Source organism: Phyllostomus hastatus, unplaced genomic scaffold, assembly GCF_019186645.2.
Source record: "Phyllostomus hastatus isolate PE091 unplaced genomic scaffold, TTU_PhHast_1.1 phas_scaffold_345, whole genome shotgun sequence".
Taxonomy (NCBI): Eukaryota; Metazoa; Chordata; class Mammalia; order Chiroptera; family Phyllostomidae; genus Phyllostomus; species Phyllostomus hastatus.
Window position 1 is genome coordinate 12,376,626 of NW_025334024.1, and position 17,255 is coordinate 12,393,880.

General features: G+C 38.1%; 1 protein-coding gene across 1 annotated transcript in view; it reads left to right on the forward strand.

Moving 5' to 3' along the window:
- GLG1 (golgi glycoprotein 1) overlaps window positions 1-17,255 on the forward strand; it is a 108,220-nt gene that overhangs the window by 56,445 nt on the left and 34,520 nt on the right. The window contains exons 4-8 of the mRNA XM_045818410.1: window positions 2,901-3,116; window positions 10,622-10,825; window positions 11,852-11,923; window positions 12,824-13,007; window positions 16,670-16,884. Coding sequence (XP_045674366.1) covers window positions 2,901-3,116; window positions 10,622-10,825; window positions 11,852-11,923; window positions 12,824-13,007; window positions 16,670-16,884 — 891 coding nt within the window. The remainder of the gene's footprint in view (window positions 1-2,900; window positions 3,117-10,621; window positions 10,826-11,851; window positions 11,924-12,823; window positions 13,008-16,669; window positions 16,885-17,255) is intronic.

Genomic DNA, 17,255 nt, shown 5'->3' on the forward strand with positions numbered 1-17,255 from the left:
TATAGAGGGAGAGGGAGGAAGGGAGAGAGAAAAACATGGACCCATTCCCTCTTGTACGCACCCCGACCAGGATTGAACCCTCAACCTAGGTATGTGCCCTGACTCGGAATAGAAGCCACAACCTTTTGGTGCACGAATGATGCTCCAACCAACTGAGCCACCCAGCCAGGGCTGTTTTATTCTTTTATAACAATGACTCTTCTTCCTGTTACCCTTGGGCTTCAGAATAGAATAGCATATCTTTGAAACAGTGCTCTTTAGCTTCTAGTTTCAGTATTTTCTCCTCAAACTCCCTTGGCTAGCCATATGACTAGCTACACATACCAGTTTCATTGCCGTGTGGGAATTTAGCTCAGAATATATGCAGATTTATCTGAATGATTTCACTCTTTGCTTATTTTATTTATATATATTTTATATACACATTTAAATTATATTTCAGACACCATGTATAGGGTATCAAAGGTTTTAAAGGAATGAAGATAGATACATTGGGAATGACATACATAAACACACACTGACTTCCTTATAATGCATATGTAACGATGGCCGCCTCGTAACATTTTGGAGTGTTGTGATTCTGTAAAAGATTCAAGTAATAAGGGCACTTCTCCCTTCCTGGAAGGATATTATACAGGAGTCAGGAAAATTAAATATCAGGAAAAATATAGTTGTAAACTAAATATTTTATTCTACATCTCCTTCCTATCTTCTTTCCTGATTTTGGAATCCTACTTCCAAGGAGAAAAATAGCAACACACGAATACTTGCAAACTACAAGCCAAACTTTTTATGTGCTCTCCATGATTGAACCAAATACTGCCAGCTTCTCTCCTGTCCTCATGTCAGAAATAGAGTGGATCTGCCCCCTGCCACTTCAGAGTTTACTCCTATTCATCAATATGTTGATGATTTAATGCTGTTTTTTGCTATTAATCTTGGATTTTTTTTTATAGTAAACTTCTGTCCAATAGAATGGTTGAAGAAAAGCATAAATTTCTAATTCAAACACTACACAGCCTATTATAATGGGTGGTGAACTAAAATGCAAATAGATACTACATTTCTGTGTTTCAGTAAAATCTCAAAGTGATTAGAAGTAAATATACATTCCATTTCTTATTGAGGCTCCAGTTTAACTTGTAGTCTTGTGTTTTCTTCAGATTTTTAAACTGCCAATTCTCTAGTATTAGACTCTATATGAAAATTTCTACTTCATTAAATTTTCAAACCCAGGTGTCTGCCGAGTGCTGAAATTTTCAAGGAGTTATTTCTCCTTTCACTTTTTGAACTGAATTCTGGTTTGCTCAAAAAAAAAAATCCTTCTCTTGGGAACAATATTTATGGCCGACTTTTTAGCCATCACAAAAAAAGAGATCGAGGTTAGGCTGAAATAATTGCATTCATCTTGACGGTTGAAGATCCATGCCTCTTGAAGCCAGTGTGAGACTATTTACTTAAATTCCAAAGTTTGCTTCTTTAAAAGTAAACACAGTTTTCTGTCTTGAATGGAGTCTTTGACTTGGTCTGGAGTTAGACATGAAGAGACCCAGCGGCCTAGAGTGTAATGTGTGGTGCGTCCTTCACGCAGCATCTCTTGGGAAAGAGGTTGTATTTGTTTTGCCCTATGTACACATTTATGTTAAGTGATGTGATAGTGGAGAACGGTCTCCATTGGTTTAAAAAAAGAAGAAGAAACAGTAAAACCAAAAAATTCCCTTTTCATTTATATTCAGAATGAACATTTATACTTGGTTCCTTTCTCTTCTCAAAATTGCTATTTTTGTTTTTAATTTCTCCAAATGCAATAATAGGTTTTTTCCAAACAACCTTCTTTGCTTTGTGTAATCCAAGCTTGTAACCCTGTAAGTAGATTTGAATTTCAGCATTTTGGGTTAATTTGCTTCATTAGCACTTGTAGTTTGATACACACTTCGCAGGACCAATAACCATGTGAAATCACTGTGTGCTTGATCCACTAGATCTTATGTTGAAACCACACAAATTAGATTTGCAGTGGCCTTCCCCTTCACAAACTTCTTGCCAGACTACACTGAACATTACTTTAAACACAATTCTGTTCCAGACGACAGTGGTGAAGCTGAGATTTTACTAAACTCAAAAACACATGTCCATATTTATAGTTAATTCAGAACACATTAATGTCATGTCAAGAAGTAATATTATGCCTTTTCTCCCTCCTCCCTCCCCTTGGCCCTTAGGTTTACTTAACAATAGTTTGTTGTGTAGCTGGGCTTGCAACCTGACTTCAGTTCTGCACCTGTTTTCCAGACCTGTTCTCTAGATTAATCTCCTTGCTGTCCATTGCATTCTTTGCATACATAAAGGAATTTCTCAGTAGAACCATTTTGAATGTTAAAAGCTCTCTTTAGTTATATTTCAATAAAGCTGAAAGTTTTACCACCTTTTTTTACTTCATTTGGACATGAGTTCTATCTAGCGTGCATGTGTGTGCGTGTGTGTATGTTTGTATGTATCTTCTTGCAAAACACATTAATCGGGTATTTCCTAGAGAGCATAACAAGCTGAGTAGGCTAGACACACTATGAACATGAATATATCAGATGTTCTTTTGTAAAAACTGTTTGATGTGAGCCTTGACTGGTGTGGCTCAGTTGAGCATCATCCTGCAAAGAGAAAGGTCACTGGTTCAATTCCCAGTCAGGGCACATGCCTGGATTGTAGGTTTGGTCCCCAGTTGGGGATGTACCAGAGGCAACTGATAAATGGATGTTTCTCTCTCACGTCAATGTTTCTTCCTGTGTCTTCCTTCCCCTCTTACCCTCTCTCTAAAAATAAATAAAAATAAAAATTTTTTAAAAAGTTGTTTGATGTGAGAATAGAATACTTTTGTAAGACAGTCACTTTGTTTTGAGCAGATTAAAGAATGTGCTGATGAACCAGTAGGAAAAGGTTATTTGGTTTCCTGCTTGGTGGATCACCGAGGCAACATCACTGAGTACCAGTGTCACCAGTACATCACCAAGATGACAGCCATCATTTTCAGTGATTACCGTCTCATCTGTGGCTTCATGGATGACTGCAAAAATGATATCAACCTTCTGAAATGTGGCAGCATTCGGCTTGGAGAAAAGGTAGGTACTACACTGGCTTTACCAAAGGGGTCTTACGAACTTGATAAATGAAAAGCATTGTATAACTGGCATGGAAAAAATTTAGGGCTGCAGGTAGCCTTAAAGTTGAAGTCCCAGGCAGCCCCAAGATCTAAGGCTAGTTGAATTTCATCTGTTTGTGACAAAATATTCCAAAGGTATGGAGAAGTAGAGGAATTAATACCTGCTATGAGTAGTATCTTCAAAATACTAAACCACTTGCTGGTTACCTATAACATTCTCTGGCAAAATGTGTTGTCTTATGGGAATAGTAGTTGGGTTAGGAGAGACTTGAGTTCTCAAAACTTTGTCTGCATGTACCTCACTGTTGCCATAAAAAAAAAAAAAATCACTCAGCACACCAGTACAAAAGAAGATATTGAAATATTAGAAAATTTTAAGTTATGTGAAAGGACTTCTTTCTAGTTTGTCAGAAGAAATGTGATCTATTACCTTCATCTCAGAAGAATTAGTTTTAATAAAGACAGGGAAGAAAATAACTACCTACCTACTAGTTTCTTCTTCCTTTATTATATTTCATCTTATTTTTTTACTTAACGTCTGTTATCTAGAAGGTCATAATGGAGGTTTAACCAGGTTTATTCTGAATTTGTTTGCTCAGAAAAAATGAAAGAAACTCCTGAGAAGTAATAGGTGCCAGTAGGAGAAATAGTCTAGGGCATGCATATGGCATTAGCTCTTAGTTGCCACTGTTCATCAGTCTGCTGTTTAGGAAATGTGAAGAAGAATAAAATCCGCTTGTCTCCTTGTTCCTATTTATTCTTTGCACCATGCTTTGCAGTTTTCTCTCCCGGAGGAAAGAGAGCATGATACTATGTGCCAGAACTGCAGACTTGACACACCGGTTCCATTGAAGGTTTTAGTTCTGGTTATTGTCTGGCTGTCACCAAGTACCCTTTCCTTCGCACCAGCACAGGGCTCTGGCTCTTTCATAGGGCACCTCTGAGTCTATCTTGAGAGCATTATGAACTTGGCATACAGCTTTCAGGCAGCTAAATAAAGACCCATTTTAATAAAGAAGGCAGGTTTTTTTCCCCCTTCCCAGCAGATTCTAGAAATGGCACAAAAACACTTAAGTCACCCTGATAATTCAGGAAGCTCCTCTAGTTTATTTAGGGTATTGGAGATTATATTCAATTCCAATCCTCACTCTTTTTAAAATCTTCACATGAGTGTTCCAGACATACTTTCCAAAAATCAGTGATGACACTTTTTCATAGTTGTAAATAAGTGGTCCATGCTGTAGATTCACCTGTCTGTGTAGTAGTTCTTGCCTAATGACTGCCAAAATAATCTCTAGTTAGCTTCTCACCTGCAATCTGAATTGTCAGTGTAAAACCTGCTTTCAGTAGCATGTAAGAGTTTAGTCTGCAGTGACTGAAATGGTTGCAGAAAATAGTAGAGCCAGAGCCCAAAGACATGACAATGAGGGTTTTCACCTTTGTTAAAATAACAAAAGATGTTTCCGTGGATCATCAACATGCATATTTTGCTCATTTTTATCTTTTACTATACCTGCAGTTAGGTGAATTTCTGTTTATACCAGGCACTCCAACTTTGGCATCAAAGGCTTTCTTGTATTTTGGGCACAGTAACATGACTGACTCATGCCTGCACTTCTGAAAGCATGTTCCTTCCTATATAATCCACTCTGTTGCTACAGCCAGTTTTAAAAATGAGGAAGCATGTCCTCAGCCCTTCTTTGCCTTTTCTAACTGTAGTTTACTTCTCTGTAGCTAGTCATTTAGATATGAAAATTATCCTGGAAAATAATGAGTTAGCTCCTGACCACAGAAGAGAACAGGTTCATCAATTTCAAATTTGTTGCCACTGAAGCTTGCAAACTCCTCTTTGGCTTTGAATGGACTCAGTTCAAAGATCAGAGGAGAAAGGGTCATGGTTAAAACCTGTTTGTACTCTCCTCTGTATGAGCATATAAATGTCATGATTTCAAAACCATGATGATTTTTTCCAAAATGTTACTATATATAAAACATAGAACCAAAGACTATATATTAATAAGATCTTTAGAATTTTCTAAATAAATATTGCTAAAATGAAAGTGAAGATCTCCAAAAGTAATAGTGTAAATGATATACATCATCAGAAGAGAAAATAGAATGTGGCATCCAGTATAGGAACTTACTATGGACATGAGCCATATTATTACTACTTTTATACTTTTCACTCAGTAATTACATCACTTTATCATTGCCTGCTTTTAACCAACTACTTTGAATACTTCAGATATTCTTTTTCTTTTTGTGTAGTGATACAGATCACAGAAGATACCAAAAACATTGAAATAGAGAATTTATAGCAGAGATGAAAACTGAGTTCTTGCCTGCCTTTTTGAGATTGGTTTAGTGTTATCCCTTTCTATTCTTAAAAGGGGGGTGGTGCAGGGACATAGTATATGGGAGAGAAAAGTACATTACTTATCAAACTGCTAAAAATTGATCAGGACACTAGGAATAATTTTAAGACAGATATCTGTCTCACTGTAGTGGAATTTTAAAAATTCATGGTAAGTCCACTTACAGGATCATTTGTTATTTATATGTCAAGCCTCTGTATTAACAACTTAATGTTTTTTAAGCTAAGTCATTTTATTTTCTTGTAGATAATGCGCTGGTGTATAGTTCACTTCCTTGCTTTCATATATATTCAGTAATTAGCCATGCAGTTTTCTTTGTCAGATATTTGCATGCACTATATAACTCAAATGGGCTGAAATAAAAAGCTCAGAGACTCTGGGGAACTGAGAAGAATTCCTGAAATACCTTTATTTGAAAGAGCATCTATCTAAAGTTATGATGAATGAAAACATCTAATGGAGGCCCTGTTATGGCCCAATGCCAATATGTGATGCTACAATTGGTATAATTAAAATTAAATCTCAGAACCTTGGGTGGTCGCAAACCATGATGATACCTTCTTAGATCCAATAAGAAGCAAATGTAAGATATAATAGGCCTAGTTGGTACTTACTAATGGTATATAGGGAAATATTTCAATTCATTACATGGAAATCATTCCTTTACCCTATGATGCCAGGACCAAATACTGAATCTAAATCAGGTTTGATTATCATGCTATCATTTTCAACCTCTTTTATATGATTAAGACTTAATTGCTAGCAACCATGTAAGTAAGTTATTATGGGCTACTAAGATTTCATATAGAACATATTTTTATAATTTAAAACCCTGTTTATGATAATCTCTTATATACTGTGAATAATACATGACTGGTATATTTCTGTTCAAATCTGTTATCATACATTCGTTTTTCCTGTGGAAAGTGGAAATAAGCAGGCCTTCCCTAAGTGGGTCATGGACAGATTTGAATATTACTCATAACTTAGGAAGGAAAAAATAAAGCTTACTCTGGATTTCTGGAGCATTGTGTCCACTTTTCTCTGTGTCATCATCTTTTTGTCACTAGTCCCTGAGAGTTTTATCTGTTTAGAATTACTCTCCAAAAAAATTTTTGGTCATCTTAGGTTTCCAAGCATTAAACAGAACTAACTATTCAGCTAGTGAGAAAGGTTAAGAAGTGAGAATCTGCTGGTATACTGTGCTTCCTGATCTTTTGGGGGTCATCAAACCTTTTGAAATTTAATGAAAACTATGAAATTTCCTTGGAAAAAATATACAAAACCCACCTACAAATCTTAGGAGGTTCCTAGAGCCCCAGGGTCCTAACAAGTCACATTACATTCTGTAACTCAGATGAATTGATAAACTCCTCTAAGCCTCTGTTTGCTTATCTGCACAGTAAGTGCCACCACTCTTATCCCCACTTAGCAGATATATTAGAAGAGAACATGAACATTTTCATGGTACTACTTGGAAAGTGGTGTGCTGCAGGACAAACTCCGTTACAACAAAATAGAAAAAACTATACTTTCATTGAAACGAAATTTTGGTTAAAGTAGATGTTTGCCTTTCTGGTTTGAGGGGCCTTTTTATTATGTACAGATGATTCCATGTACAGGGTATCATACTATAACAAGATTTTATGTGTGTGTATCTGTAAATAAATGATAGCACTCTATTTTCTGCTGCTTTGTCTTGCTCTATTAAAGGTTATACCTCTGAAGTTATTGAAGCATATCTTTTGAGTATGAAGATTAGGACTCTTGAGTAGAAAATATTCAGGGGAAGTTTCTCATATTTTGAATGAATAAATGCTTGTGGTTGCTATGAGGATGATGCAATGCACAATTAAAGGTAATTGCATGGTTTTAGAAAGCTCTCAAAAGCAATAGTACTTCCGGTCAAGATGGCGGCATAGGTAAACATGGCTTGCCTCTAACACCACATCAAAATTACAACTGAACTATAGAACAGCCATCACTCAGAACCATCAGAATTCAAGTTGAACTGAAGTCTGACAATTACGGAGTTAAAGAAACCGCATCTGTCCAGACTGGTAGGAGTGGCAGAGTCACAGAATGGGATGGTCCCAAATCCACATACGGAAGGATAAAAATTCTGGAGGGATATCTTGGTAGGGAGGAGTCCCAGCCCCACACTAGGCCCCTCAGCCTAGGGTTCCAGTGCCAGGAAGATAAGTCTACACAACTTCTGGCTGCAAAAACCAGTGGGGATTGAGTTGGTGGAAGAAACTTCTGCTTCCTAGGCAGTTCCCCTTAAAGGACCTATACATGGACTTACTCAAACTCACTCCCTCTAAGCTCTAGCACTGGGGTAGCAGCTCAGAAGGCACCATTGGCGTACAGAGAGGAATTGAAGTGCCTGGCATCAAGGAGGGAGCTGGGGGACAGCTTTATCCCAGACAGAAAGGTGGGCAGAGGCCATTGTCTCTTTACTGAGCCCTTCCCCCATAGAGCTGGCAATGGGTATTATATCTGGGTCCCCATCAACCTGGCTAACACTGTTTGCCTTGCCCTGGACATTTCCTGAGACTTCATCCAACCCAAATTATGGGTCCACCCAAACTGTTAACCATGACTTTTCCATATAAATGGCCAAGGCTCATGCTTTACAACTTCCTAAGTCCTACTAAACAAGCAGCAGCCAGCCTCAGTAAGCCCCTAGCCTCTGTACCTCTTGCTAAGTGATCCCAAGCATAACACTTGCTACAGCCAGCCTAGATTCACAGCTTGGCTTCACCTGGGAATCTCCAAGCCCAACACAAGTAGCAGCAATCTCAGATTGTTTTATAGTTCATGCAGGGTGGTTCTGGGCAGAACACATGTGGGGGCTGACCTTGGCCTATACTACCTGGGAAACACTAGAGCCTGTACACCCAGTGGACAGCTACAGACCATGTCTGAGCATCACCGCCCTTCCCTGCATGGCTGATCCTCCACAGAGGGTGGAGGTTGGTAGTGAGTGGTCACAGCCAGTTCTTGTAGCTGACTGACCTGGGTAAATCCCTCCCATTAACCTGCCAACAGCAATCAAGGCTCAACTACAAGAGATACATGTACTCACCCCACATGGAGGGCACACCTTGAGTACCCAGCTTGGATCATAGGGGAGGCTGTACCAGTGGACCCTGCAAGGCACCTACTACATAAGGCCATGCTACCAAGACAGGGAGTCATAGCACCTCTACCTAATACATTGAAACAAACACAGGGAGGCTGCCAAAATGAGGAGACAAACATAGCCCCAATGAAAGAATAGGTGAAAACTCTAGAACAAGGGCTAAACAACAAAATGGAGATGAGCAATCTACCAGATGCAGAGTTCAAAACACTGGTTTTAAGGGTGCTCAAGGAACTTAGGACCTCAACAGCATAAAAAAGATCCAGTCAGAAATGAAGGATACACTGCCTGAAATAAGGAACAGTTTACAAGGAAATAACAGTAGAGTTCATGAAGCCAAGAATCAAATTAATGATTTGGAACATAAGGAAGCAAAAAAACAAGCAATCAGAACAAGAAGGAAAAAGCATCCAAAAAAAACAAGAATAGTGTAAGCAGCCTCTGGGACAACTTCAAGCATTCCAACATTTTCTCATCACAGGGGTGCCAGAAGGAGAAGAAAAAGAGCAAGAAATTGGAAAACTGTTTGAAAAAATAATCAAAGAAAACTTCCCTAATTTGGTGAAGGAAATAGTCATGCAAGTGCAGAAAGCACAGAGTCCCACACAACTTGGATGCAGAGAGGCTCACTCCAAGACACATCATCATTAAAATGCCAAAGTTTAAAGATAAAGAGAATCTTAAAAGCAGCAAGCAAAAACAGTTTGCTACAGGGGAGTTCCCATTATACTGTCAGCAGATTTCTTAGAAGAAACTTTGCAGGCTAGAAGAGATTAGCAAAAAATATTCAAAGTGATGAAAAGCAGGGACCTACAGCCAAGGTTACTTACTGTACCCAGCAAAGCTGTCATTTAGAATTGAAGGACAGATAAAGAGCTTCCCTGACAAGAAAAAACTAAAGGAGTTCGTTATCACCAAATCATTATTATATGAAATATTAAAGGGCCTTATTTAAGATAAAGTAGATATGATCTCTGAACAAATAAATGGCAATAAATACATATCTATCAACAGTTGAATCTAAAAAACAATCTAAGCAAACAAGAAGAACAGAGACAGAATTCTGGATTTGGAGAACTTTTGGATGGTTGCCAGATAGGAGGGATGTACGTGGGGATGGATGAAGAGGTGAGAGGATTGAGAAGTTCAACCAGGTAGTTACAGAATAGCCATGGGGATGTAAAGTTCAGTATAGGAAATGGAGTAGCCAAAGAACTTATATGTGTGACCCATGGAGGTGAACAGTGGTGTGGGGATTGCCCGAGGGAGTGGGGTTGCTGTGTGTCTGGGTGTAAAGGAAAAATTGGGATAACTGTAATAGCATAATCAATTTTAAAACATAAAATAAACCCAGTTGTATAAATAGTAGTGATCTCATTAAAATCACAATAAGATAAATCCAAAACACCAAGTGAATATTATACTACAGATTGTACACATTTGAGTCTTTGTGGGCAATATAGAATAGAAAAAAGGAGAAACAGTGTCTCTGTAGTACTCTTTCTCAGTGGATTTTGTGGGGTTTTTTTTTTACTTGACTAAAAATACTATTACTTGGGAAATAGCCCTTCAAAGATTAAGGAATAGAAATTTCTGCAGTGTTACTTCAGTATGAACGTGAACTATGCTTAGAACATTAGGCTGATGTAATTCTTTTAATGTTTCTGACATTTTAAACTTTAGGAACTCAGGCTCCTATTTCTATTATTAGCTAAACTATACTTAATTTCCCAGTATCTCTATTTCCATTTGTACCATGTAAGTATTACATTCTAACTAAAGATTATTGAAGACATTTTTCTGTAACCTATAATGTGGTTAGTTCCCATCTGATTTCTTAATAGTACATCAGTAAGCTAACTATGTATTGTTTTTTTAACCAGATGACATTTAGTTGAAAGGCATTGTGGTGAGAGCTTTAAAACATTATTCTCACTGCTCTAGGATGCACACTCACAAGGCGAGGTGGTGTCATGCTTGGAGAAAGGCCTGGTGAAGGAAGCAGAAGAACGAGACCCCAAGATTCAGGTCTCTGAACTCTGCAAGAAAGCCATTCTGCGGGTGGCCGAGCTGTCCTCGGATGACTTTCATTTAGACCGGCATTTATATTTTGCTTGCCGAGATGATCGGGAGCGTTTTTGTGAAAACGTGAGTCAGTTCGGAAACTGTTCTTCTTTTCCTTTTCTTTTTAAATATTTTTAGATACTCTGTTACAGAAAAACAGAAGCCAACACACACCTCACATGTAGAAAAGCTACTGAAAATGGAAGGTGGAGTTGGTCTCAGGATAACAGAAAAGGATGTTGGCTGCTCAGATTTGATGGAACATCTGGTTGACATTTGGCTCTGACAATCTACATACATTACTTTTTTCTACTTTATCTAATGTCTCAATTTCAGTTCTTGGGAGTCTATTTTATCAATAGGAATCCTGTTTTACCAGGGAATCTAGTGCACATCTACCCCATGATTAAAACTTTGCCATATTACATACTTACATTTATATATTTTGGGCTAAAGTTAAACAAAACAAAACAGGTGGCTAGTATTTAAAACCAAATCCCTGATTACTACCCACAAACCCTGTGGAACAACCTTCTGACACTTTAAGTAGAACCTTCCATCTTTACAACAAAGAACTGAGCGTGAGTCGTGTGTACTCCCACTCTGCCTGCTGTTTTGCTTTAACAGCTTTAACCATCACAGCCACTAATTACAAGAGTTTTATTTTGTAAAAAGGGAGACTGACATTTCCCTTCATTCCCTGATTAACAGTGTATCTGGGAATAAATAACAATAGTCAGACATTATGATAAAATTTTTCATCTTTCCCTGGCTGGCGTAGCTCAGTGGTTTGAGCACAGGCTGCAAACCAAAGCATCGCAGGTTCGATTCCCAGTCAGGGCACATGCCTGAGTTGCAGACCAACCCCCAGCAACCACACATTGATGTTTCTCTCTCTCTCTCTTTCTCCCTCCCTTCCCTTTCTAAAAAGAAATAAATAAAATCTTTCATCTTTACTAGAGGTGTACAGTATTCTTTCAAAGGCTACTAAGTTTTATAAACTGCTGAGCCATTTGTTCAAAGGTACTCACATTATATTACTGTAACAGAAGGTTATATATACAGGATTATGGATAATGTCCAGCATAATGGGTATGTTTCATTTTACAGACACAAGCTGGTGAAGGCAGAGTATATAAATGCCTCTTCAACCATAAATTTGAAGAATCCATGAGTGAAAAGGTAAGTATTACTTTAAAATAAACCAGTATTTCATTCATTTCCTAAAAGTTTTCTTAAATCATCTCTTCTAATATTCTTCTTCTAAACTGATGCCAAAATAAATGATTGATAAACCTTTTACTTGGCTATTAGTAAGAAACCAAAGCATACTTTTCTTAAGCCAAGAAAATGAAGCTTTAATTGTGATATTTGGACATTGGGAAGCCAGTTGGGACTCAGTTTGGAGAGTAAAATTGGAGAATTTTATATCAGAATGACACTGAAGCCAGTCCCACATTCTCAGGAAGTTTAGGCTAACCAAACCAATGTGCTTCATGGGTAGTTAGCTATTTAATTTTTCAGCAGATGTCTCATTAATCATATTCATTACTGTTAGTCCTCTGTACCTGTATGAATGCAAGAATCTTTTTTCATAACTCTTTAAAGTAATTATTTTTGTTTTTTTATCTTGTCATTTACTTTCTAAGCAGCTAAGGAAATGTTTTTCATTTCGGTTCCTTTACTGTTGAGTAATTATATTTAAAAAGTATAGAAGCGAACTTCTAGTATATCATGTTAGTTGCCACTTTGATTCTGATAAAATACTTTAAGAATATTGTTGAAGAGAAAAAGAATACTTTGTCAAGTTCATGTATTAGAATCTCCCAAACATGTATGTGGTAGGGACAGCTGCTATTCCAGCTGCAATCCGGGATTCACTGTAGAATTCCAGGGCTCCCCACCCATGTACTTCTGCCTCTTGCCATACTAGTTTAGCATGCTTGTGTTCAATGTTTACCAAACTTAGGGATTTTGGTAACAACTGCAGTTGTTGACATGTACGTGGCCATGAGAGGTACATGCAAGCAGCTGAACCACCTAAGCAGCCTTATAACGTTCTCAACTGCACTCTTTACTCAGTGTCGAGAAGCACTAACTACCCGCCAAAAGCTGATTGCCCAAGATTATAAGGTCAGCTACTCTTTGGCCAAATCCTGTAAGAGTGACTTAAAAAAATACCGGTGCAATGTAGAAAACCTTCCCCGGTCCCGAGAAGCCAGGCTGTCCTACCTTCTGATGTGTCTGGAGTCAGCTGTGCATAGAGGTGAGAGTTTCTTTTTATCTTTCCTATGCCTTCTTGGAATCAGATTCCAAAGCTTCATGTACTGTACTTTTTGCCTGTATGTGCACTTTTGAGTACAGCTCTACCTTGTTACTTAGCAGTCTGTCTTTGTGAGCATACGCTAGGTACCGAAGGGTTGGAATCCCTACACTTTGTTAAAGGCCCTTACTCTTACCTCAGCAACCCTCAATTTTGTCTTTCTTTATATCCCAGCTTGCTTTTTAAGTATATATATATATATTATTTTTAGAGAGGGGGGAAGGGAAGGAGAAAGAGAGGAAGAGAAGCATTGTGCATGTGCCCTGACTGGAAACCAAACCAATGACCTTTCACTTTGCAGGGGGACACCCAACAAACTGAGCCATACCAGTCAGGGCCCAGCTTGCTTTTTTCACAAAGTAAAGTATATTTCCAAATCCAAATATTTTAATTTTAAAAAATACAGACAGAGTGGGGCAAAAGTAGGTTTACAGTTCATATGGAAAGTAATAGAATAATTAATAAGTACTAATACAAGAATAAGCTATTTTACATAGTCATAACTGTAAACCTACTTTTGCCCCACCCTGTATTGTATAGCATTTTTAGGAGAGTCAGGGTAGTAGGATGATTTAGCATATGAGCTTTGGGTCAGAGAGACATGGCTTCAAGTTACCACTCTATCATCAAACTAACTGGGTGTCCATTGTTTACATTTTTAATCTCTCTAAACCTCATTTTTCTTATTCATAAAAAATATTACCTATGTTGAAGTGTTCATATGAGGACTGAATGACATTATTTGACATAGCACTTAGCATACAGTAAGTGATAGGTAATGCTATTATTACAACAATGATGATGTAAAAAAATTAAACAGTAGCCCTGGTCAGGTGGCTCAGTTTGTTGGAGTGTCATCCCGCACACCAGAATGCTGCGGGTTCATCCCTGTCAGGGTATGTACTTGGGTTATGGGTTTGATCCTTGGTCAGGGAGTATATGGGAGGCAACCAGTCAATGTTTCTCTCTCACATAGATGTTTCTTTCTCTGTGTGTCTCACCTCCCCCTCAGATCAATAAACATGTCCTCGAGAAAGGACTAAAAAAGGGAAAAAAAATTTTTATAAAAGGAAATTAAACAGTAAAAGATGAAAGGATTACCCCCATAGAATCAGACTCATTGTCTGTTAGTTCAGAAGTCAGCCCCTACCAGAAGAAACAAGGAGGGTGTATAGAAGGCCAGGATTGTCTTTCTTAATATGGCTATAGGCTGCAAAAATGAAGTGTCTACCTCTTATTAAATAAATTGTGCTTCAACAGTTTGTTAGTGATTAAAGAGTTATGTGGGAAAACTCAATTATTAAGAAAACTTTTTGGTGAATTTTTTTTTTATCTTGGTGTTTGAAAGCACTGAATAGCAACTAGAGAAAATGCATGGTCTTAAACTGAATACTAAACAAAGCACATTTTAGAGACAGTTAGAGAATATTGATATGTTCTGTGTATTAGGTGAAATTTTTTCTAAAATGGAAAGGTAGACGTTATTGACTAGTAAAAGTATATTATAAAACAGTATGCAGAATGTAATCTAATTTCGGTATTAGAAAAATAGAGAGTTAATGTCCTTAAATTGCAAGTTGACAAGAAACACAACGAAGACTCAGTAAATAAATGGCCAAAAGATATGAACAGATAATTCAGAGATGTTGTATATAGATTGCTTAAAAAAAAAAAAAGACTGATCATATTAAGTGTTGACAAGGATGTGATAAAACTAGAACTATCATACATTGCTGATGGGAACTTAAAGTGGTACAATCGCTTTGGAAAATAGTTTGCCAATGTCTTAAAAAGTTAAACCTACATGTCCCATATGACCAGCCATGTATCTGTAGTCAGAGAAAGCAAATCAGTGGTTGACTAGTGATGAGGTGGATGGAGTGGAGAGGAAAAGAGAAGAGGGATTCTAAAGGAGCATAAGGAAACTTTTGGAGTTGATGAGAATATTCAGCATCTTGACTGTGGTAATGGTTTCACCTATGTGTGTGTGTATACACAAGGTCTTTCTGGTAAAAGTCCAACTGTTGTTACCCTAGTGAGAATGGTTTGCGTGACATCGATGTGACCTGGCAGCCAAGGAGAGTAGACTAGAATGTGCGTGCATGAACCAGTGATTTCACAGTACTAGTGAGTGGGGGCGGTATACACCTTTGAGTGAGCATGGGTACCGTGTGGCCATTGCATTCAAAATGACTGACCAAGTAGAGCAACAGATCTGCATAAAATTTTGCATTAAGCTTGACATTCTTCCACGGAAAGTATCTGGGTGATTCAAAGGCCGCAGCTGTGGGCAGCTTCATCACAACAACATGCCCACTCATGCGTCACGTCTTGTGCAGAGCTTTTTGGCAAAATATCAAATTACCCAGGTGACTCAGCCCAGAGTCTGGTGCCCTGAGACTTTGGGCTGTTCCCAAAACAATAATCAGTTTTGTAAGGGAAGAGATTTCAGATCATCGATGAGATTCAGGAAAATACAACAAGGTAGCTGATGGCAATTGGGAAAATTTGTGAGATCCCAAGGTGCTTACTTTGAAAGAGACTGAGGTGTGTGTTTTTTTAACTTTTTAAAAAAGATTTATTTATTTATTTTTAGAGGGGAAGGAAGGAAGAAAGAGATGAGGAGAAACATCGATGTGCAAGAGAAACATCGATAGGTTGCCTCTCACATGCCCCCAGCGGGGGACTGAGCCCGCAATCCAGGCATGTGCACTGATTGGGTTGAGCTGGTGACCTTTTTGCTCTGTGAGACAATACCCAGCCAACTGAGCCACACTGGTCAGGGCTGTTTTTTTGTGTCTTATGTCTTCCTCAATAAATGCCTCTGTTTTTCATAGTACATGGTTGGATACTTTCTGGATACCTTTGGAGACTGTATATGTCAAACTTACCCAATTGTAGGCTTTAAAAGTATAGTTTATTATATGTCAGTTATACCTCAATAAAGCTATGTTTTAAAAACATTTCTTAAGTTTTCCCAGTTGGCATTTACAGCTGAAAGGAGATGGTAAGCTATAGTGAATATCTGAAGGGTAGTCTGTTCTATAAGCTTTAACTGTGTAGACCAGTAGAGATTGTTCTTGGCTTTCACTTTACCCAAATAGTTATCTTATTGATAAGACTTTCATTGGTACCCTCACTGGTGTGGCTCAGTGGGTTGAGCATCATCCCTCAAACCAAAGGGTCGCTGGTTCGATTCCTGGTCAGGACATATGCCTGGGCTGCAGGCCAGGTCCCTGGTTGGGGACGTGCAAGAGGCAACTGACTGGTGTTTCTCTCTCTTTCTTTCTCCCTCCCTTCCCCTCTCTCTAAAATAAATAAATAAAATATTTGTTCAAAAAAGGCTTTCATTGGTAAAACATTTGCATTATTAGTTTAGTAGCATAAATCCTATATAATGCAGAACACTGACAAGATAAACAGTAGTCTCTGGTGCTTTAAACTCATTTTATGCTGATAAAGCTTTTGCTAAATTCTAAGCTTTTCAGTCTGAATAATAGCATGACTGGTATATTATATTTGAGGAGAAAATGTATACTCTTCATATGTTGTCGACATTCAACCCTAATACTCACCATAATGTTATGGCTCAAATCCTCACTCAGGGCGACAGGTGAGCAGTGAGTGCCAGGGGGAGATGTTGGATTACCGACGCATGTTGATGGAAGACTTTTCTTTGAGCCCCGAGATCATCCTGAGCTGTCGGGGGGAGATTGAACACCACTGCTCTGGGTTACATCGAAAAGGGCGAACCCTGCATTGTCTGATGAAAGTAGTTCGAGGGGAGAAAGGCAACCTGGGAATGAACTGCCAGCAGGCGGTAAGGAAAATTTTTCTACTGTGGTTTTGAATATCACATTTTATTAGCTGGAGAGCTCCCTCCTACACTGTCCCTACAACTTTATTTGGATTATTTGTGCTATCACAGTGAATATTAGGTACAAAGAAGCAGACACAGAAGATTGTTTCTCCAGGCATGTTATAGTAAGATGTGGCTCTTGCTGCAGAGCAGAAATTTGAGCTCATAATCAATAAAAAGAACTATATACATAAAAAAATAGATAAAATGCATTGCTCGCTAGAGTTTTGTTTGTTTGTTTATTTGTTTGTTTTAAGGTAATTTACTAGATTGGCTTTACTAATCTCAGTATCAGGCAAACCAAATTCCAGTTACATCAGCCAGGTTCCTTC